At 39.1% G+C, this 24884-nt stretch overlaps 1 protein-coding gene across 2 annotated transcripts in view; it reads left to right on the top strand.

Annotated features, from left to right (window-relative positions):
- The window catches only part of ACMSD (aminocarboxymuconate semialdehyde decarboxylase), a 65619-nt gene extending 51639 nt beyond the window's left edge, over positions 1–13980 (top strand). For both annotated transcript variants that reach the window (XM_075530068.1, XM_075530069.1), the window contains 2 exons: positions 9359–9457; positions 13918–13980. In XM_075530068.1, coding sequence (XP_075386183.1) covers positions 9359–9457; positions 13918–13980 — 162 coding nt within the window. The remainder of the gene's footprint in view (positions 1–9358; positions 9458–13917) is intronic.
- Positions 13981–24884: the final 10904 nt, after the last annotated feature.

Genomic DNA, 24884 nt, shown 5'->3' on the forward strand with positions numbered 1-24884 from the left:
TGAGAGCGTTCAAGAGCTAGCTCTACCACTTTGACTGAATGAGCTTTACTATGAAGCTACAAACTTCCTTTCAGTCCATTTTCTCAGCGGTAAAAGGGAAATGCTAACCCACAGTTGGTATGAAGAATTAGTGTAATGATATGCCAAAGTACTATACATATCTGGGATTGATGTCCCCAATTCCAGTGCTTTACCAAGAGTAGGAGCAAAGTGAACGCCTGTGTAGATGGCATGCAGAATAATATTGACATTGTAAGGCGCATCTTAAACTTTGGTTTGATGGAATTAAACGAGGCTGTTTCACTAGGAAGTTAAGTCTCAGGAAACAAACAAAACTCCTAATATGCTAAGATTTTTATAGTAAACTGCTGCAACAGTTACTTAAAACATGAAATACATTAAGGAGAAGAGTTCGTCTTTCCTTTTCCATCAGAGAAATGAACTCTTGCCTGGTTAGGGTCCATTCAGTCAAGCTCCATCGTTCTGCGCTTGCAACATGCTCTGAACATCGAACTGCAGGAGAGCAGCTTACGCCTTTTCCTGGCAGGAGTATTAACCACCATTATCATCTCAGTAAGTCTATGATTTCATAGGGAGAGGTATGCTTCTGACTTGGGAAGGAGACTGTTCATATATGTTGGAGCCAAGTAGTGAGAAACGGATCACAAATCAATTTACTTGACTCACTGAAAAGGAAAGCGGGCATCCGTCTAGAAGGTGTCATTTCAGGATCGCACGGGCAGCCATGATGAGTACCATCTTTAGAAGGATTCTTTGGGATTTTCTAGTCTTCAGAAAAATGTATAAGATCCAGAGGTTGTCAGATGTTGGAATAGTACATCAGCACAGACATTCTTTTAAAAAATGTCCATGACCATGATGCACCCCACAAGAATAAGGTTCTAGATCACAGACAAGAAGGCAAGAGGAAGTGAATTAGGTGAAGGTTTCCAGAGAAGACCATCAGTCAGCTTCCACAGCTCATATGCATTTCGAGTCGTCCTTTGCAATCTTCTCAATGCTCCATTGTCCATCCCTTTCCCGACTCTCTCTACTGTCCTTGGGCAAATGCTGCCCCTTTGACCTTAAATGGTTCATAAGTCTCACATGGGGGTTCAATGAGTTCCAGACCAGAGGGGTGAACAAGGGTCTTAGGCTAACTAGTAAGTTTGGCCTCTAGCTAACCTGTAAGCCTGGTCTCTTTATATGTTTTTGGAATTTGTACCACATGTTTCTCCCCCTCTACCTAGGACCTTCTACTGCGCTCCTTTTCAGAGCAGTTGGTAGTGGTAACCAGGTGCCAGCTAATTCTGGTCTCAGAGTTGTAAAGACTGATGTTTACATAGTCCGGTAGGCCATTACTCATTGTCACCATGTGTCTTTCGATTATCACCAGTCTTCTTACCTCCAGATGGGGACAGATCAATAGCTGCACCTTAGATGGCTGCTCATGAGATTTTCAGGCCCCAGCCGCTTCTGTCCAAAGCGAGATGTAGAATATTATCTTTGTGAACTACGTTATGCCAGCTGACCTTGGTATCCCCAAGACTATGGTCCTGAGCCCTCAGACCCAGCAACTCATTTCTTCAAAGTGTTTGCTTATGTCTAAGACGTTTTAACAATGTACCCCCTTGTATTCTCTACCTCACTCATGGATATATTTGCAGCAAAGGTAAAAATACATATACAAACATTCTCTATAAAACCTTGAGGTTATTTTTCCACTCGCCTTCCCTGCCTATTGAGCCTGAATATTTATCTAAGCATCTGCTTGTATATCAACACTATTGCAAGAGTATAACATTACTGTAACAGTATTTGCCTCTGTTGCCATTAACTCTTGCAAACCTGCCATGAAACAGTAAAATTTCATGGGAGACCCGTCTTTTCCCCACTGAGTGGCTGGTGGCTTTGAGCCACTGCCCTGTGGTTATCAGATTAACCATGGCCCCACCCGTGTTCTTTCTAACATAATGGGAAAAAATATTTTCAACTTGGGAAGTATTTTTAAGCATCTACCATTTAGAAGATTACTATTAAGCAACAAAATGTATGACCTTCATCCTACAGGAACTTGTAACTCTTCTCCTACACCCCCATCTCCCTCTGAGCGTAACATCCAATTAATAAAAACTCTGCTTCCTATACTTTTATGCCTACTTCTCTCTCCTTAGAAAAATTAGGCAAATGGTCAAAACTGAACCAGAAGAAATCAATAAAAGGTATAAAGATAGAGACAGGCATGAGCAATTTAAAAACCAGATAGCTACCAGTAGACGGTTAGTAACCTACAGCGAGGGGTTCTGGACAATAGTTGCTAAGTTATCATTAATATTGGCCCAACCACGTGTTGTTGTTAGGGTTCCGCAACGAGCATCCAAAATTGGGAAAGCCGGACAACAGAAAAGGGGGAGAAGGGAGACGCCAGACAGGGCAATATATGACATAATAATCATTTATAATTATCAAGGGCTCATGAGGGAGGAGGGAGTGGGTAGGGAAGGAGGGAAAAAAAAGAGGGCCTGATGCCAAGGGCTTAGGTGGAGAGCAAATGCTTTGAAAATGATGAAGGCAAAGAATGTACGGATGTGCTTTATACAATTGATGTATGTATGGATGGTGACAAGAGTTGTATGAGCCCCTAATAAAACATTTTAAAAATTGGGAAAGCTGCTAAGCATCCAGATCAAACTAGAATGGAAAGCGGGAAGAATGAAATGCATGCATGGTCTTCATGTTCACCTTCAGATCACATGCTTTCTCCCCATTCAAACAGAGTCAACACTCAACTTTAAGATGTAATTACACCATAACACTGGGAGTGGAAGAATTCTGACTATAAAGCAACATGAATTTCTAGATCTCAATGTCATGTTAAGATAGTTGAAAAATGTAAGGTAAATATGGGACTTTTTAAAATCGTGTTGTCAAATGATTAGTAAAATAAAATATAGGAGGGAAAAAATCATGTTGTGTTTTAGAATTGCAAATAGCTTTAGCAAGAGGAGGTTAGAATTAAAGACAAATGAACCTCCAGTGAATCCCAAACAGGCAGTTCAGAAGGAGATTAGCTGTTGGCACAGATGTGAGTCAACATAACTGTGGGTCTTTGGGGCCTCTATCAGCAGGTGTATTTGCTCAGTTTCATTGAGTAATGCATCTAGGCATCTAAAAATAGTCATGTTAGTCTATCATGGACTTCCTCTAAATTTTATTATAGATTTTCACTTATTCTTTCCTGTAAATATGCTCATAAAACATAAGAAAATATCTTTGGATGTAAAAATTAAAGTAAATTGCAAGAGCTCAAATTTAAATATTTAGGATAAATTTAATATTTCATGCCTAGTTAAAATCAAGGACCCATTAGTTTAACATAATGTGAAAAAGCAGCTCTCAAATTGCTTGTAAGTATGTGCCACAGTTTTGTTTCCAACTTTCCTCAGGAAGAGAGGCTGTGTGAGAAGCACAATTCAAAAACTAAATCTTAAAAATATAGTGTGGTGGCAAAGTGGTTAGATACTTATTGGTAGTTTGGATTTCAGAAGAAAACCTAGTTAAAGTTAGTCAGCCTCTTTGCAAGATGGGTGTATTGGACAGGGTTCTCTAGAGAGACAAACCAGATTGCTAGTAATTATATATAAATATATTTATAAAGATAGATATATAATTCAAGAAATAAACCGTTAAATTATATACAGATAGATAATACAAGAAATTAACAGTTAAATTATAAAGCAGTGAGACACTAGCTGTCCTTCAAGGCTTGAGAGCTGCCAGGTGCCAGTCCCCTTCTGTAGAGAGAGCAGGGCTATATATATCCAGGCAGCAAAGAGCAAGGCAGGTCCCCAACTGTCATCAACTGTCAGTCCCCAGCTCCAGAGATGAACATTCCAATTGTGTGGGCTTAAAGGGACCTCAACTTACAGCGACACAGTCCACAGGCTAGGCATCCCACAGGTAGTGTACCCCTTTAAACTGAGGCACAGAGCAAGCAAGGCGAGGCTCACCAAGCCATTTATCCCTCTGCCCTTCAGTTAATCCTACTTGTGTTTATGGGCCAGGCTGGCACAATAAACTATAGCAATGGGTTAAAGGTCTTAGATTAGGTCCAAGGTGGTCAGTCAGTTGGGTAGGTTTCTCAGGAGGAGTTCTTAAGCTCATTAACGTCCCTTAAAAAAGTGCTCAAGTATTTTTATCAAGAATTCTAATTATCCCCCAGAATGAGCAACTGGTCACATAGAAAACAAACATTTGGCTCAGCTATGGTTTAGAACAAGGTTCTTTCTCACATTAATCAGAGGCCACTCTTACTAGGCTAAGAATTGTGGTTTTTCTCTTGGGTAATGGGGAAAAATATTAAAAGATTTTAATCTCAACCCAAAAGTTGGCATACATTTCTTAGATAAGACACAAAAGCAATAACCATAATTTTTTGACAATCTAGATCTGATCAAATTAAATACTACATGCCAGCATAAGATAACGTTAATAAAATAAATAGACAAGTCATAGAATGGTAGAAAATAATCATAAACATATATTTGATGAAGGCCTTATATCCTGTATATATAAATAACTACTATAACTTGATAATAAAAAGAGAAACAATCTGATTTCAAAATGAGTAAAAGGCTTAAATAGCCATCTTCTAAGAGAAGTGCTTCTAAGAAAGGTGCTCAACATCATTAATTCATCAGGAAAATGCAAATTAAACCACAAAGCAAAACTCCTGAACATTGAGAGAATGACTAAAAACAAAAAGACGGACGACTCCACCTGTTGGCAAGCAAGTGGAACAAATGAAACGTCCATATATTACCAAATCAAACCCACTGCCATCAAGCTGAAGCCAACTCACCATAAGCCCTATAGAACTAACCGTCCCTGTGAGTCTCTGAGACTGTAGCTGTAACGGGAGGAGAACGTCCATCTTTCTCCCGCAGAGCGGCTGATGGTTTCAAACTGCTGACCGTGAAGATCACAGCCCAACGCATAACCACTATGGCACCAGGGTTTCAGTCCATGTACTGCAGGTATAACGTATTTGTGTCGTAGAACCTGATGAATGTGCAGGGATGCTCTTGCTATCGCTTTGTGTCTCTTGCTCACTATCTCCACGGCTGCCATCCCCACCGCTGTTCTGTTTGAGCCTAGAGTTGCCACCATTGTGTCCATCTCATGGAGCACTGCCCTCTTTGGGTTGGTCCTCAACTTCACCAAGCATGATGTCCTTTTCTAGGGTCTGGTCTCTCCCGGTAGCCTCCTGACTTCTCAGGGCCATTCTGGACGTACTTCCTCCAAGGCAGATTTGTTGATTCTTTTGGCAGTCCGTGGTACTTTCAAAATTCTTCTCCAACACCATCATTTCAGGGCCTTAATTCTTCTCCCGTCTTCCTTATTTAATTTTCAGCTTTCGCACTTGAAAACACCATGGCTTGGGTCAGGCGCACCTTAGTCCTCAAACTGACATACTTACACTTCAGCACTGTAGGGAGGTCCTGTAGCTGTCAAGGAGTCCAGATGGGGGGGGGGGATGTCTGGAAACTGACTGTGGTAGCAATTTTACAATTCTACTTGCCGTGATTGAACTATGGAATGATATATGTATCCAGTCCCAACTAATCACATAAATAGAGAGAGAGGTCTTGTGCAGCATATCCTGGTTCATGTGTAGGTTCTCCATGAACACAGTAAAGTGTTCTGAAGGTAATATCAGAGCCAGAAAAATTTCACTCCTCTCTATATGACCCAGATAATGAAAATAGATACTGTTAAGTCAAAAAGTATTGCATCCACGGTTCCACTTCATATATATATATATGGGTTTACTCCAAACAAAATGCGCTTAAACATGTCTCTGCCATCAGTGGATGGCTACAGACAAGTTCACTCCGTGATGCTTACTTGTCTCCATCTCATTCGGGTGCCTTCACACACACATTGAAAAGTCCAACGAGAACAGTGAACCAAATTCAAGGCAGAAAAATCAGCTCAGATAGTTACCGAGACTGTTTGGGAGATCAAAGAGTAATCTTGATAGATTTTCTCAATGGACAAAAGACAATCACGGGGCCTATTGTGATGAGTTGTTCAGAGAATTGTAAAATGCATCGGTGAGGAAAAGGCCAGAAAAGTTGTGCCCTGGAGTTTTTCCATCACACCCTCTATTGGCTTCTCATTCTTGGAGGGCAGCAAGGGCTACCCTTTGAAAATGTCACTCAGAAACCATGCCCCATCTACCTACACCCCGGGCCTTGCCCCTCGCAACGAATTTCTGTCCTCAGAACTCAAAGAACATTAAAGAGGCCCACGATCTGAGTCCCTTAAGAATGACAAAACTGCTGTCTTGATATCGTACAAGTTGAAGAGTACAGAATTCTTTGGGCAAGGGTTCGAAATGGAAGCACCACGTTCAGATATATATAGACCTAGATGGAGGATATGTCATGAAACAATAGCCTCCTATTGTGATATTTTGGTTTAATAAAGGTATGTGATTTTGTAACGCTTTTTTTGCTTACTCATATGTTCATGTAAAAATGTGTACACAAATTTTCACAAAAGTATTATAACATAATGGAATATCTTAAATGTCTATCAACTAATGAGTGGATATTCGGCCATAAAAAAATTTCAGATTCAAAAAAAATGTTTCAGATTCAATTTGAAAGCATTATAATAAATGAGATAATACTACATATTGAATCATTTCATTCATGTAAAAATGTACAGAATAGGCAATTTCATAGAAACAAAGTAGATTCATGTCTTTCAGGGGCTGAGGAGAGAAGGGAAGGGGAATTAATTGCTAATGGACATGGGGTTTGGTTTTAGAGTAGCAAAAATGATCTGGAGTTACATAATGATGAGATGGTTAGAATGTTCTAGAATTAGATAGTGACGATAGCTAAACAGTTTTGTAAATATACTAAAAATTACTGAATTATATCCTTTAAAAGTGAGTTTTAATGTGTAAGTATTTTATCTCAAAGAGAAAAAAGAGGAATATTCTCTCTACCACAACTCCAAGTCCTTCTCCTAGGAAGCACATATCATGATTTGCTTTTAGGATATCATTTCTGAGATATACTATAATACACAAATGTATATTTTTATGTCTGTGAGTCCCCTGTGAAAATGAAAATGTGCAAAAAGATACATTTATTCTAAAAAAATTTTCATCTCTACAATATGATTTGGTGATCATTCTATTTCAGCATAGGTAGATATTTTTCATTTTATTTATTTTAGAATATAACATAATTTAATTAGCCAGTCTTTTACTGTTAAAAGCAATGTTATGATAAATATCCTTGAGTATGTTTCCAGTATATATGTATGAATGGAATTCACCTCTGAAAGTAAATTTTCTGGTTTAAACTGTCTTGATTTTATTTTATTTTAATAGATTTCTATTGTTGCTTGAATATCTCTCATTCTCACTGGAGTGTGAGTTGTCTGAGGACAGGGATTATGTCTATTTTGTAGACCTCCAAAACCAAACTTACTGCCATCAAGTCTGTGCCAACTCACAGAAACCCCATTGGACAGGGTAGAACTGCCCTGTGAGTTTATGAAATTCTAACTCTGTACGAGAGTAGAAAGCCCACATTTCTCCCGCTGTAGACCACAGGATACGTAAATTTTAGCACATTGACTAACACACTACAAGACTGTGTATTCTCTTGAATAAAGTTTCAAATGGAAATCTGAAGCTATAAACTTTTTTATCATTTTATTGGGGACTCATAAAACTCTTATCATGATCTGTACATACATCAATTACAAAAAGCACATTTGTACATTCGTTACCCTCATCATTCTTAGAATATTTGCTCTTTACATAAGCTCCTGGCATCAGCTCCTCATTTTATTCCCTCCCTCCCCGCTCCCCCTTCCCCCATAACCCTTGATAAATTATAAATAATGATTATTTTATCATATCTTACACTGTCCGACGTCTCCCTTCACTCACTTTTCTGTTGTCCGTCCCCCAGGGAGGAGGTTATATGTAGATCCTTATAATCCTTATAATCGGTTCCCCCTTTCCACCCCACCCTCCCTCCACCCTCCCGGTATTGATATCACTGGTCCTGAAGGGATCATCTGTCCTGGATTCCCTGTGTCTCCAGTTCCTCTCTGTACCAGTGAACATCCTCTGGCCTAGCCAGATTTGTAAGGTAGAATTGGGATCATGATAGTGGGGACAAGAGGGAGGAAGCATTTAGGAACTAGAGGAAAGTTGTGTGTTTCATCATTGCTACACTGCACCCTGACTGGCTCATCTCTTCCCCACAACCCTTCCGTAAGGGGATGTCCAGTTACCTACAGATGGGCTTTGGGTCCCCACTCCCTACTCCCCCTCATTCATAATGATATGATTTTTTTTGTCCTTTGATGCCTGATACATCATTCCTTCCACACTTCATGATAGCATAGGTTGGTGTGCTTCTACCATGTGGGCTTTGTTGCTTCCAAGCTACATGGCTGTTTGTTTACCTTCAAGCCTTTAAGACCCCAGACGCTATATCTTTTGATAGCAGGGCACCATCAACTTTCTTCACCATATTTGCTTATGTACCCGCTTTGTCTTCAGCGATTGTGTTGGGAAGGTGAACATCATGGAATCCCAGTTTAATAGAACAAAATATTCTAGCTTTGAGGGAGTACTTGAGTGGAGGCCCAATGTCCATCTGCTACCTTAATACTAAACCTATAAATATATGCACATAGATCTAGTTCCCCATCATCATATATAAATATATGTATATATGTACATGCCTGTATTTAGACCTCTATAAATGCCCTTTGCCTCCTAGCTCTTTCCTCTAGTCCCACTATCATGTTCAGTCTTCATTTGGGTTTCAATAATTCCTCTTGGTTACATTACCCTTGATCACGCCCAACAGGCCTTCTACACCCTCCTAACCAACAATTTGGATCACTTGTTTTCATCTAATTTTTCATTTTCAATAAGTATGCTTTCTGAAATGATGGGGTCAATTGTAATGTACTCCTCTAAAGAAGATAAGAGTAGTTCATTTTATCCTACAACATCATTAATTTTAGTAAATAAATTTCTTCCTTTTATATTTCAGTTACAAAAAGAATAGAAAGTGGGGCTGGGGAGAGGGTATGTATTCATTTTCAAGGTTAACAAACCTAACAGCGACCCCTGCTGGACAAAATGTCAGAGTAAGTCTTTACAACTTCAGATGCGTTTTAAGGTTCCATTACTGGGGGAGAGGGGTGTTATTTTTACCATCAGAGTGCTTTTGAGACGTGCATATAACTCAAGTTAGGAGTCTTTGGTGTTCTGCAGAATGACAGGTGGAAATATATTTTCTCTTTTCAGGACAAAGTTATTTTGGGAAGTGATTACCCTTTCCCACTTGGTGAGCTGGAACCTGGGAAACTAATCGAGTCCATGGAAGACTTGGATGAAGAAACAAAAGTATATGCCTTTTCCTTCATGACCTTTTCCCTGAGTTTCCTGCATTAGCTGGCTTTGTTTCAGAATATTTTTGATAGGGATCACAAAGAATAGAGGAACCATTACACATACTATTTTTTGAACTGTTATTCTTAGAAATAGCTGAGATGTTAAAGACAAAGGAAAAATGTTAAGTCGACCATCAACTAAGTTCTAAAACCAAGGGAAAAAACTATGAAGAAACATAGTTAAGATAAATCCGAGCCTGTGTCACTTAGCGTCCATGTTACCTTCTGTGAAATAGGATTTTCGGTGACAAGAATGTTGTGGGAACACCGTTTACAGTCTGAGGGCTGTGCCCAAAGCCATGTCCTCTACCTCACCCTCCATCCAGTGCAACAAGAATGTGGATTTGGGTCTATAAAATCATTGAGGGGAAATAATAAACTAAAGGGGAGCTACTTTCCCTTTAAAATCAACAACAGCAAAACCCGTATGGGACCCCTGACATACATGAAGCTGCACATGGTCCACATGGATGTTAGGTGCTGCAGACCTGTATTTTCTGGATGACTCTTAAGAAAAGCGTCTCCATGTTTCCATTTTTCTTTTAGCATTTTTGTTACTAGTCTACCAATCACAAATTCCATAATAATTTGAACTATTCGGATGTGAAAATGAAACCTTGATTAACAGTGGTCCAAGAAATCAACACTGTCAGACACCTGGAAATTTTTCTATTTATTTTTGCATTGAGTTTTACAGTAGACAAATAATACTAAAAACCTAATTGTGATTCATGGCAACCCCACCGGACAGAGTTAAACTGCTTCTGTGGGTTTCTGAGACTGTAGCTCTTCCTCCCTCAGAGTGGCTGGTAGTTTGGAACTGCTGACCTCGAGGTTAGCAGCCCTTCTCTTAACCACTATACCACCCAGGCTCCAAAACTAACTTCATCACTATGGAGTCAATCCCGCTCCACGGTGAAACTCCTAGAGGACAACAGAGTAGAACTGCCCCTTTAGATTTCTGAGGCTCTTACGGAAGAAGAGACTCCTCTTTCTCCTGTGGATGAGCCGGTGGGTTTAAGCTGCCGACCTTGTGGGGAGCGGCTCAGTGTGTAACTCACTACACCAGAGCTGATACTAACATGGGGCGAACACGCTGCTGGGATTATCCACTCACGTGGGTGGACAAAGCCTCCTCAGATTCCCTTCCCTTGCCATCTCCACACTCCCAACCCCACCAGAAAATCCAGGTTCTTCCCGAGGGTTTCACCATCAGTCGTTACTAGGAGTCAAGGATGCTCAAAAGAGCAAAACTGGTGATATGGAAATGCATAATAAATCCTCCAAAATCTTATTCATAATTCTCTCTGCTTTAATCCTGAAGGACACGGCTCATTGCAGCTTTCTTCTTAATAGGCTTGAACCACATCAACACATGCCACGTAGAGTCCATTCTGATGTACGCAAGTTTCAAGTGATTAACTGGGAAGCCTTAGACTGTTTTAGGCAGAAAGTGTCCACGGAAAAACAAATCTTGAATTATTAAATGCTTATGCAATAAAGTAGGAAGCTGCATAGCAGTTTGATTTGGGGCTTTAGAAACTTTCTCTGAAAACAAGTGTCCTGTAACTCACTGCCATTGAGTCAATTCTGACTCATAGAGACCATGCAGGGCAGAGTAGAACTAGCCCTGTGGGGTTACAAGACTGTAAATCATCACAGGAATAGACAGCCTCGACTTTCTCACAGAGCAGGTGGTTAGCAGCCCGACTCCCAGTCCACTGTGCCACCAGGATTCCAAGATTTCCTGTACAGTTAACCAACATTGAACTGAAATCAGTTTATGCGCATCTAACCAATCGGGACTTTAATGGAATGATAATTATTTTTATTCTTGTATGCCTTTTATTATTTCTTTATATTTTCTCATCACTTGTAAGTTTTCATTAAAACCTACATAAATTTTTTCTGCAGTCACAAACTCAAACTGATATTCTTCTGTACAAGATTACTCACTGTAACCATTGTTTGCAATGTGAAAGACTGAAAACAAACTAAGTAAATAATTTATGCTTGAGCAATTAGAAATTGATTTTCAGGCGACAGTGAGTTTTTAAAACATAATGTAAAGCAATGTATTCGTATAATTCCATTTAATGGTCAGGCATTGGGCTGAGATCTGCATGGTTGGCAGTTCAAAACCACCAGCAGCTCCCAGGGAAAAGACTATGCTTTCTACTCCTATAAACAGTTAGGGTCTAGGAAACCCAGAGGGGCGTCGCTATGAGTAGGCATTGACTCAGTGGCAGTGAGTTTGATTTTTTTTTGTTTATATCATATAGAATATACTACCTTACCTTATTTTTCAATAATGTGGTATGCCATAATATACTTGTTGAAAATGAATACATTGAAAAATATAATCTCCTTATTGAAAAGTACAGTATACTTACTATTAAAAGTAAAATATATAGGTAGTATAAATTATTAAATGCTAGAATATTTAACCAAAGTCATGGTGATTCAAACCCACCAAGAAGTACCTCAGAAAGAAGGCTTGGGGATATGCTTCTGAAGGTCATGGTCTTGAAAAGTCTATGGAGCAGTTCTATTCTGCACACCTGGGTTATCCTAAGTTGTAATCCACTTGCTGGCAACTCGTAACAACAAATCTAAATCTAAATGTGTGCTTGTTGTTGTTGACTGCCATCAAATCAATTCTGACTCACCGGGATAAGGCCATCACAAGAGCAAACTCACTGCCATGAGTCAGCCCTGACTAGTAGTGATGAGCTCCTATAGGATTTCCAAGACTTGCAAATCTTGACCAAGAGCTGATCGCCTTATCTTTTTCCTGGGAGGAGCGGACCTTGTGGTCAGCAGCCCAATACCTAACACACAGTGCCAGCAATGATCCTCGGGCAAGAACAAAGTTATCCTCAGACCACAAGCACTGCTTCTGCGGAACCGATGTGGTCCATAGCTGGGGAAAAGAGACAAAGGTCTTGCGCCATCCTCACACATGTCGGAGGCCACTATGTAAATCCAACTCAGAAGCGGCCTTCCTCTTTCTCACTGCCCCTCTACTTGACTGGCCTGATGTCCTCCTTCTCCAGGGGCTAGTCTCTCCTGATTATGTGTCCAAAGTACATGAAACAAAGTATCATTATCCTTGCCTTTAAGAAGCATTCTGACAAGACATCTTCCAAGACAGATCAGCTTATTCTTTTGGCAGTCTGTGATATTTTCACTATTCTTCTCCAGCATCATAATTCATATGCATTGATTCTTCCTCGGTCTTCCTTATTCAATGTCCAACTTTCACAAGCATATGAGGCCATTGAAAATACCATGGCTTGGGTCAGGCACAGCTTAGTTTTCAAAGTAACATCCTTGCTTTTCAACACTTTAAAGAGGCCTTGTGCAGCAGATTTACCCAGAGCAATGTGTCGTTTGATCTCTTGACTGCTGCTTCCATGAGTATTGATTATGGATTTAAGCAAGATGAAATCCTCGACAAATTCCATCTTTTCTATGTTTATCATGAGGTTACCTTTTGGTCCAGAAAATTTTAGGAGTCATATTTTCCCAGGAAGGGACCCTGGTGGCACAGTAGGTTAGGTATTGGGCTGCTAACCAGGAACCTGTTCGTCCAAATCCACCCAGCCACTCTGCATAAAAACATAAGGCGTTATTCTCCCATAAAGATTTACAGTCCCGGATACCCTAGGGGGCAGTCCTGTTCTACCTGAATTGGACTCAGCTCAGTGATGGTGGGTTTGGGTTTGGAGGTTTTCTCATGCCCATTATGAGGTGTATCTCACCCATTCCGTGCCATCCAGTCAATTCCAACTCAGGACTGTCGGGCAGAACTGGCCCTGTGGCTTTCCAAGACTGCCACTCTTGACAGGGGTAGAAAAATCTTTCTCCTTCAGGGTGGCAGGCAGCTTCATACTGCTGGTCTTGTGATCGGCAGCCCAACACGTCACTCGCTTGCAGCGATCCCTTTATGAGATGTACAGATTTGTATAATTTTCTGAGGCCATTCATCTATATCATCTCCCTGCTCCCAAAGAGCTTTTATTCAGGTCCATTTAAAAAATATATGCCTAAAAACTAATGACTTCTGGGCACTGCTTCCGGCTCCCTTGTTGAACAGGTCTAAACTGCCTTTGCTCTGCACTGCCTCTCAGTCATTCTCTGGAGGGTCCTTGAAAGGATTCCAGAGAATGGCATTCTCTAGGAGGGCTCTCCATGTATAAGTCTCTTCCCTCGCCTTCTACCAGCAAATGTTCAGATTTGGATTTCAAAGTGGGGAAATCACAAGACAACAGCATTTGGCAAAAGGTCCACTGTTTAGCCTGCTAATATTTTTCTTTCACCTTAAGGAGTTATTTTTAAAAAAGATTTTACAACTTAAAACCATCTAGAATGTTTTTAAATAAAATTTTTTCTTTTCTTTTTTTTTTCCAGGATAAACTCAAAGCTAAAAATGCCCTAGCATTTTTGGGTCTTGAGCAGAAACTATTTGAATGATGGAATTTACTACAAACTCTCAAGAAGATAGTTGAGTTCTGTTTTAAAGTGTGTGCTGCATATTCATTACTAAAACCCTTGTTTAAAATAGTTCACCCAGAAATAGACTATCCAAAGATATTTGTAATGAAAATGATTCACCAGTGTTTTATTCTGAAAAGCATTACATCATTTCACATGTGAATGAAAAGGTTTTCTCAGAACATTTTTAAATTGTTTGGCAGAAATAATAAAGTATCATTAATGATTTATATGGGGAGAGGAGACTAAAACCAGACTTATAGTAGAGGGCTCAGCTATGTTGTCTAATTTGAACAACTATATGTGAATTGCACCCAAAATCACTTAACACTTTCCATTTGCCTAGAACTGGTCAGAAAATCCTTGGATTTCACAAAATATGCGAGAACATATATTCCATAACTTCAAGGAGCTTACAGTCCCATTAAGGCAGTTAAGAAGGTAATAAGACACATATTATGAAATAATTATACAGCATGATCTTTTTTAAGTTCCAGAGGAATTCAACTGGGGCTCAGACTGTGGGGCTGTTTCAGAAATGGTATAAGTTGGGCAGAGCATAGGATGAATAAGGTTATTTTAGGGGTGGAGGATGGGAAATGGATCGGAAGGCAAAACTGTGGGAATATGTATTGCACATTGAATGGCACATGTGTTCTAGAGAAATGTTCAAGTCTTTAAATGTATGTTTATCAGAAGCCTTTTAATTTCCAGTACTGAGCAGACTTTGTAAAAGTAGCTGGTTCTATCTACTTCATTGATGGCCCCACTGGGCTGCTGAAAATGAGCATCGTGTCCTGTAAAAATGTGATGAACACGAACGGCTCCTATGCCTCTAGTTGAAGCCCAAAATCAAATATAATTTTTCAAAATCAATCTTGTAGTTTGGATTCATTCACACTTCTTTTCGTGGGTTCAGTATTGACATATAATTTGTGCTTGCCCTTCTCCAGAGGAAAGACGCCTAATTTTTGCTAAACTATGCCCACCCTATTATTTCTACTAAGTTGAATTCATTGTTCCATATTCTTCTTGCCCCTCCTGTTGCTCTCTAGGACTTTCTTCACTGGTTGACTTTGGGTCCTCTGCTCTTCTTAGGCGCTTTCAAGTCGGTTCCGATTCATGGGGGCTCTATCTTCCACAAAACAAAACACCGCCCAGTCCCGTACCTCCCTCACAATGGCTCTGCTTGCGACGACCCTTGTTACAGCCACGGTGTCACTCTATTTCACCAAGGCTCCTTGTCTTTTCCGCTGACCCTCCACTCTCTAGTCTCTCTATCGGCGCAAAGCCAGGGAAGCATAGCTGTAAGGAGAAATTTACTTCAAGGAAACCGCTCACACAATTTGTGAATAAACGTCTTCTCATGCAATTGTGGGCGCTGGCAAATCCCAAATCCATAGGACCAGCGGGGTGGGGCAGGGGGGAATAGTCGTAAATGCCAGCAGGCAGACCTGGAATAATTATGTATGCTTTTTCGATGTTGGTTCCCCCCCCCCCCCCAGGTGTTTTTTCTTCTTATTTTTGCTTCTTCTCTTTTTATTCGGTCTTTTTGTTTTGTCTCTGTTTTTGTTGCTTTGCTTATGTATACATGATACACATGAAAAGAAAAGCCCAAGAAAAAAGCAAGGGGACCAATGGTTGGGGGGCAGGGGAGGTGGGGAGATTGGGGAGAGAAGGAGGCAAGGGAAAGGAGCGGTGAGCAAACAGTGCCATAGACAGGGGAACACTAGGGAATTAAAACCAACAACAAGGAGGATGTAGTGATCCCAGTGGTGTTGGAGCAACAGCAGTCTAGCTGAGAGGAACTACTAAGAGGCAGAAGATGGGCAAGCATGATGGTGGGGCAGGAGGAAGGTAAAAGGAAACAGAGAAGAAATCTACGAAGCAAAGCTATGGATAGAGGTATACACATAGGTGTGCACTTACATAAATATATAAATTCATAAAATAGAGGCATTGACCTATATACATCTATTTATATGGAAGTATATTGATGAAGTGGACAAACTTTGAGCCTCCATTCAAGCCCTCCCTCAATGCAAGAACACTTTTGTTCTAACAACCTGACATTCTGTGATGCTCACCCTCCCAGAACGATCACTGAAAATAGAATGGGTGCATAAACAAATGTGGTAAAGAAAGCTGATGGTGCCAGCTATCAAAAGATATTGTGTCTGGGGTCTTAAAGGCTTGACGTTAAATAAGCAGCCATCTAGCAGAAAAGCAACGAGCCCACATGGAAAAAGCACACCAGCCTGTGCTATCATGAGATGCCGGCAGAATCAGGTAACAGGCACCAGAAGATCCAAAACAACAACAACAAAAACATATTGTTGAGAATGAGGGAAGTCGGAGCAGAGACCCAAAATTCATCTGTAGACAATAGGGCATTCCCTCACAGAAGAGTCATAAAGAAGGCATGAGTCAACCAGGGCACAGGATAGCACCAATGAAACATGCAATATTCCCCCCAACCCCACTATCATGACCCCAGTCCTGCCTTTCATCTCTAGCTAGGCAGGAGCATGCACACTGGTACAGAGGAGAGTTCAGAACACACGGAATCCAGGTCAGACACACCCCTCAGAAACAGGAATGGGAGTAGCAATATCAAAAGGGTGTGAAGAGGGTGGGAGGGAGGGAGGAGGGAGAAAAGCGGAACTGATTGCAATGAAGAACAGCAGAAACGTAGTAAAGGGAGACAGGAGTCGGTGTAAGATATGAAACAATAATAATTTATCACGGGGTCATAAAGAGGGAGGGAAAAAAGAGGAGCTAATACTAAGGGCTCAACTAGAAAGTAAATGTTTAGAAAATAATGGTGGCAATATATGTACAAATATACTTGATACAATTGACGTATGGAATGTTATAAGAGGTGTAAGAGCCCCAATAAAATGATTTTTTAAAGAAAAATGAATTAAACAGTATGCAATTTGAAATGAGGTTCTACATATCTCATCTTTCTCCCACAGAGCAGTGATAAGGGGGTGGAGGTGAATGTTGAACCATTGACCTTGCAGTTAGCAGTCCAAGGCATAACCCATGATCCCTCTGTCAGCAGTAACGTGGTTTAAAAAGAAAAGGAAATGAAGAATAGAACATGAATAAACATATGCACACTTATGTTTATTGCAGCAGTCTCCACAATAGCAAAAACATGGAAACAACCAAAAACATTAATTATAGTGGAATGGAAAAACAAGCTCTGGTACATTCATACTATGGATTTTTTTTTCATACTATGGAATTTATACATCAATAAAAAATGATAGCTCTATTAAACACCACGAGACATGGACAAAAGTAGAGAACATTACAATTAGCAGTCTTCCAAAAATAAATACTTGATATCACCATGATTGTAAGGAAAAACAAAGAGGAAGAAATGTAGCTTGTAGACCAATAGACCAGACTTTGATGAGGATGGGAAGTGAGAAGGGAGGGGGAGGGGATTACAAAAACTGAAGGATTTGACATGAAAAAAAATTAAAATTGCTTCATGGGGGAAAATAAAACCCAGATTCCATACTATAAGGTCTCAATATTGGTCTGAGTGGCTGAAAAGGGAAGAAAAGTAAAACTGAAGTGAGCTGTGGGCTCCGTGCTTTGTTTCCACCGACCTGGGAGATACATAAGACTCTACTTGCCCTGGCCTGTGATCTGCTTGCTTCCTGGTTCCCCTTTCTGTACCACTGGCCTGCTGTTACATGATTCTGAAGAGGGACTGATGGACTAGCACTGGATCTATGGACTTGAGTTGGGCTGTACTGGGCTGCCTTCTTGATACATAAATACTTTTTGATATAAAGCTCTTTCTTATATGAATGTCACAGGATTAGTTTGTATAGACCACCCAGCCTAACACAATAGCTATTCATCCAATGAAAGACCCTCAAAATACTTCCCACAATCTCTGAGAGAGTTGAAGAGAGAAATACATAATTCTACAATAAAATTAGGAAACTGCAACACATTACTCTGAAGGGAGGAAAAAATAACTTGAATGAAATTCAATATGGACAAAAATAATTAAACAAAATCACAGCATGACCTCTGAGACATATACAGAACACTCCAACCAACAACCCAATATACATTATTTCCCAGTATACATTTTCCAGAATGCATCGTATTTTAAGCCAAAAAGAAAGCCTTAATGAGTCTTGAAATATTGAGACAAACCATTTTCGCACATCACAACACTATAAAATTAGAAATCAGTAATGGGAAGGTCATGGAGAAGATTAAATACATGAAAATTGAATAAATCCTGCGTAAAGACAACTGACAAATGAATAAATAAAGAATCAAAACTATAAATTCCTTGAAACAAATGACAATAACAATACAATGCACCAAAACTTTGAAGATAAAGTAAAAAAAAGTACACAGAGGGTAATTTATAACAAGAAATGCACAAATCAAGAAGCAAGAACCAAAATCAAAGCTTAACTCAATCTTCATTAATTAGAACAAAAGCAGCAAAATAAATCTTCAACCACTAAAAGAAAAGAAATTATAAAGATTAGAGCAGAAATAAATGAATCAGAAAACAAAAATATATAAACAGAAAATAAACAAATGAAGAAGTTAGTTCTTTGAGAGGATTAATAAAAGTTGACAAAGGACTAACAAACTTAACAAAGGATAGAGAAAATTCAAATATCACAAGTAAGAAACTAAGTGGGTGACATCACAACAGAACAACTGAAATTTTTAAAAAGATAATAATATAATACTATGAGGGATGGTAGTCCAACAAATTGGAAAACCGAGAAGAAATAAATTTCTAGAAACACAATACCTACCTAAATTAACACAGACCAATGTAGTAAACAAGGAGCTGTGGTGGCATAGTGGTTACAAATTAGACTGGGTCTGCAAGGTCAGCAGTTTGGAAACCACCAGTCACTCCATGGGAGAAAGATGGGACTTTCTACTCCAATTAATAGTTACAGTCTCAGAAACTTATAGGGCCAGATCTATTCAATTTAATCCTTTGGGGTCGTTATGAGTTAGCATTGACTTGATGGCAATGAGTTCAGTTTTTTTGGTTTGGATGTAGGAATCCTCAACAGACACATAACAAAAGGAGAACTTGGCTAGGTTAGTCAAAAACTCCCCACAACAACACGAACCAAAGTCTAGGTCTAGACAGCTTCACCAAGGAATTCTACTAAGCATTCAGAGAAGAATTTACCCCGAGCCTACTCAAACTACTCCAGAATTTAGAAATGAGCAGCAAACTCCCAAACTCATGTAAACATAACCTTGATGCAAAAAATCATGCAAAGATATTACCAGAATGGAAAAGTAGAGGCTAATATCCCATAAGAACATAGATGCAAAAATTCTTAATAAAATCCTGGCCAATTGAATCCAACAAGTACCAAAAACAACAATATACAATGACCAAGTTGGATTTTATAACAAGTACTCAAAGATGACTCAATATTAGAAAAAAAATCTATGTAATCCACCATAAAAACAAACAAACAAAAAAAGGGAAAGAGTTAAATGTTTATATCTCCTGATTCAGAAAAAGCTTCTGACAAAATGCAGCACCCACTCCTGATAAAAGCACGCAGCAATATGAGAAGAGAAGGGAAATTCCTCAGCGTGATGAAGGACACATCCATAAGACTAATAGGCAGCATCTTGCTCGTTGCAGAGAAACTGAAAACACTCCCTGTGAGTTCAGGAACCAGACAAAGATGGCCTTTATCCCTCTACTTATTCAATATTGTGCTGGAAGTTGTAACTAGAGCTATTAGCCAACAAATGGAAATCAAAGGGATCCAATTTGCCAAAGAAGTAAAACTATCTCTGCAGATATCATTCTATGCATAGAAAGTCCCCTTACCCCTCCCCACCAAAGGACTAAAAAAAAAAATCACTGGAACTAATTAAAAGATTCAGCAATGATACAAAAATCAATTGGATTCCTGTATACAAATGAAGAGAGCTCTGACAAGAAAATCAAGAAAACAATTCAATTTATAGTAACTACTCAAAATATCAAATACTTAGGAAAAAAATCTAACCAGAGAAACAAAAACTTGTACGAGGAAACTACAAATCACTGCTACAGGAAAGCAAATGAGACCTATATCATCTTCATGAATAGGAAGATTTAACATCATGAAAATGGTAATACTACCTAAAACAATCTATAAACATTCTTGGTTTTTGAACTCTTTTTTTTTTCAAATTCATGTTCAAACACTGAAAAGTTTGAGAACTGAAGATATTTTCCCATAAAAAATCATGGAAAACCAAGTAATTGGTGCCGAGCCCCCAAAATTACACTGATATATTCACTAAGGAGGCTTTTATATACTATTGCCATCAAGTTGCTTCTGATTTTTCCAAATTAACAGGAACTTTGCAAACTCTTGGATTGTCTGGGTTCTTGGTTTCATGATTAAAATTTTTACATCTTTTGCTACATCAGCCACTTTAACCACATTTTTTTAAAATGTTGATGTTTTGAGAATGATGATGGCAACAAATGTACAAATGTGCTTGACACAATGGATGGATGTCTGTATTATGATAAGAATTGTATGAGCCCCCAATAAAATGAGTTTTTAAATGTTGATTATGTCAACTTAGCCCTGTATTCAACCACCAAATCAGATAAGCAGCAATCTCATTCAAATTTTGCAATGATTTCTTTCTTTAACTCTCTCATGAGTCTCACAATTTTCCTCTTAGCTTTGCTTCTGGCATCATTAACTTCCTTTGAAGCCATGGTTATGATATTTTATGCAAATAAAGCACAAATAAAAACGCAGTGTCAAATATTTTAATGCACTAACACAAGCACTATGTACAGTCTAAGCAAGAGCGGTGCCTAGACTGAAGCGTCACCACCCCTTTGTGTGACTCACTCTTGGCCAGTACAAGTATTTCAAGGCTTGTTTTCAGGTTCAACTATCAAGCACAGCTTTGACAACCAAGCAAAAAAGGTGGTTTTTTCCCCAAGTTTGCTGTTCGAGTGGTGGAAAATTAGAGTTTGGAGCCTTATGACAATCAAAGTATCATTATGACAATCAAAGTATCATTGCAATACAATTCCAATCAGATCCCAGTATCATCCTTTAAAGAGCTGGAAAATCAAATCACCAACTTTATAGGAAAAGGAAAAGCCCCAGGTGAAGCCAAACACAATAAAGAAGAAAGTGGAAAAACAAAAAAGGCTTTCATTTCCCTACTTCAAAACCCAGCCCCAGTGGTCAAAACAGGCTGATAGTGGTCCAACCAGGGATACAAAAGCCGAGGGAACTGAACAGAGGGCTCAGAAATCAATCCATCCACCACAGACAACTGAGTTTAGACGAAGAGCCGAAATATGTTAAATAGCAAAGAGAGAGTCTCTTCAACAAACAGTGCAGGCAAAATCAGATTTCCATTTGCAAAAGAATAGAACACCCATACCTCGACTCCATATAGGAAAATGACTCAGGATGAGTTAAACAACTACATGTAAACTGCAGAGCTACAAAGATTATCAATAAAAAAAATAAGGACAAACTTATGGGCCTTCTTTGCGTGCATGGCAACACACTATCAAATATAATGAAAACACACACACAGCAGCAGGCAAAATAGGTGACAAGGAACTCCTGAAAAGAAGACACTTATGAGCCCCTAATAAAATTATTTTTTTTAAAAGAAGACATTTTCCTGCATCAAAGGACTTCACCAAAAGAATAAAAAGAGACTCCATCAACTAAGAGTATTTTTCTGGCAATGATATATTGGACAAGAGACTAATCTCTAAAATGCAAAGAATATTTCAACACCTCAAGAAGAAAAAGATACATAATTCATTTTTTAAAATATCAGAGGACATGAATAGATAGTTCACCAAAGACATTCTGGTGCCCAACAAATATTTGAGAAATGCTCCTGATCATTAGCCATCTGAAAGATTCAAATCAAAATAATGATGAAATGCCACCTCACCCCAGAATTGAGTGCAAAGTTAACTAAAGAAAAAACCAGAAAGTAACAAATTCTAGAGAAAGTAAGGAAACATTGGAATACTCATACACTGTTGAGGGGACTGTAAAACATTTACCACCAATGTGGAAAGAGGTACAGCACTTCCATGACCAATTGGGAATAGAAATACCATATAACCCAGCAACCCTGCTACTTGATAATCCCTACAGAAATAAAGAATGTAGCATAAACAGATATATGCACACCCATGTCTTTCACAGCACTACTTGGTAGCAAAAAGATGAAAACCACCTAAATGACCATTGGTGGAAGAACAATTACCGTATACATCCGAATATAAGCCAATCCGAGTATAAGCCGAGGTACCTAATTATTACCTGGGAAACCAGAAAAACTGATGGACTCGAGGATAAGACTAGGATGGAACATGCAGAAGCTATTGGTGAGTTCAATAATCAAAACAAATGAAAATAAAATTATTAAAATTTGGACGTCAGTGGAGTAATGTATTTAAATATTTATTTAAAATAAAAAAACATAAATAAAAGGACAAGTCATTTAACATTAGTAAACCAGCACAGTAAGTGGAAAAACAGGTTCAACAAAAACAATAAAGTATCAACAATGATACCTTAAGAGTACTATGCCCTGAGCTCAATCAGCAATCAAGCTAAATGTTCAGTTAAAATTCTTCGAAACTGGATTCCTCATCACCATCCGTATCCCAATGCAGAGCTTCAGCTGGTGTGAGGTCATCATAGACGCTGTCCTCACTGAGATCACCATCATCACCATCACTGCTGTCATTTTCATACAAAGCACAGTCTTCACTGCCATCCATAGCATTACTAATACTATGTTTCTGGAAGGCACGTCACATTCTTCTGGAATGTCTTCCCATGCATCTCAAACCCACTTTGCTATTAACTCTATGTCAAGCATCATGAGATTTCCTCCTTTTGTTAGTCGGGCTTGACCAGATGACATCCATTCATGCCACATCCTTCGCACACGGTCTTTAAAAGGCTTATTCAAAGATACATCCAGAGGCTGCAGTACAGATGTAAGCCCACCTGGAATAACGGTTATAGGTGGGCTCTGAACGTATCCCAAACAAGTAATAATGGCTTTTTCTTTAAGGCTGCTCCTGGTCGTCGGTTCCAAATTTCTTCCAGCCATTTTTTGGTTACATCTCCATCCATCCAGCCTTTAACATGTGCACGCACAGTAATTCTTGGTGGGAAATTGATCTTTTTAGGCAAGGTCTTTCTTTTAAAAATATTGACAGGACACAGCTTAGTTCCATTAGCCAAACATGATAGAACAACTGTAAAGTGTTTGTTTTTTTCATTTCCTGTGATTTTGAGAAAAATGTTTTTTTCTCCTAAACTTGCCACTGTTCTGTTGCTTGGAAGATCAAAAATCATGGCACTTTCTTCCATATTCTGCCAGGTCATAATTATAAATCCTTCTTTGCTTTATAATAAATAATTGGAATGACATAATTTTTTTCTTCAAGGTCTGTGGCAATTTCTGGGAAATCTTTGCTCTTTGTCTCAAACATAGTAGGCCAAACCTATTCATGAAGCGGGTATGCCATCCTGCTGACGCAGCAAATTTGTCAATGCCTGGTGCTTTATATTTGTCATCCTTAGCCATTTGTAGAGCATATATGCAGATTCACATGCATGTTACGCAGTAACCATTTTGACGACTCTTCATAACCTATTTATACAATTCACTTTCTAGAGCCCCATAAAAAAGATGTTAAACCACAACAAGCTTTTTTAGCTTTTGGATTCTCTTCCAAGTCAGTCTTCATTTTCCGCTACTCCCTCACTTGCTTTTCATCAACACAGAATTCCCTACTTTGCAATACTGTTATTGCTTTCTTCTGCTCTTGACACAACCTTCATTTTGAAACCAGCCTCATATGACCGGCGTTTTTGTTTTGGTTCAAGAGTATTCATTTCTAATACAATAAAAAAGCAAGACTTTGAAAAAGAACTTTCATAGTAATGCCCCACCCCCTGCCCACAACCGTGTTAGCTGGGAGGAGGAGGGGAGTCCATGTGGGTGGGGGATGCAGGATGTGAATTAACACAGAGACCAGAGGGAAGAGGTGGAGCGCAGCCACAGACATCCTCACCAGTTCATCTGCCGGCATAAGTGAATCACTACAGGTGCTTCTGCGAATTGGAGCTGTCCATGTCATAGGACGGCTCTGATTGGTTAGATGTGAGTAAACAAACATTCAAAGCCCTGCAGTATCAGAGGGGCCTTGAATGAACAGTGGAGAAATGGCAATCACCCACGAGATAACAGACGCTCTTTCCGTTACCTTGGTGGGACCCAGCGAGATGTTACACCTCGCTGGGGTACCACTGACCCATGTATAAGCCGAACCCCAGTTTTTCAGCACATATTTTATGCTGAAAAACTTGACTTATACGCGAGTATATATGGTAAATCAACTTTGGCACATACACACAATAGACTATGTATCATTAACTAATAACAATGGGTGAATATGGAGGACATTATACTGAGTGAGTTAATTAATCACAAAAAGGACAAATACTATATGAGATCACTAATATAAAAAAAATTAACAAAAGGATTTTTATATTACTTTGAGGTGACCAGTGGAGGGGAATACGTGAAAGGAAAGCAATAGGTTAGAGGGTATTCAGGTGTTAACTTGAGTGAAAGGAAAGCTAATGCACTACAAGCTAGGTGATGGAATGTAAAATGATTATCTGATATGTAATCAGTTCACAATAAAAAACTTTTTAAAAATTTCACCAGAGAGAAAAGAACAACCCAGAGCAAACTTTGCTAATGACATATGGAAAAAAGGAGTAAGCTCTAAAACTTTTAGAAAACTTTTAACTGCTCAACAGATA

Source organism: Tenrec ecaudatus, chromosome 13 (genome assembly GCF_050624435.1).
Source record: "Tenrec ecaudatus isolate mTenEca1 chromosome 13, mTenEca1.hap1, whole genome shotgun sequence".
In the NCBI taxonomy this organism is placed as follows: domain Eukaryota; kingdom Metazoa; phylum Chordata; class Mammalia; order Afrosoricida; family Tenrecidae; genus Tenrec; species Tenrec ecaudatus.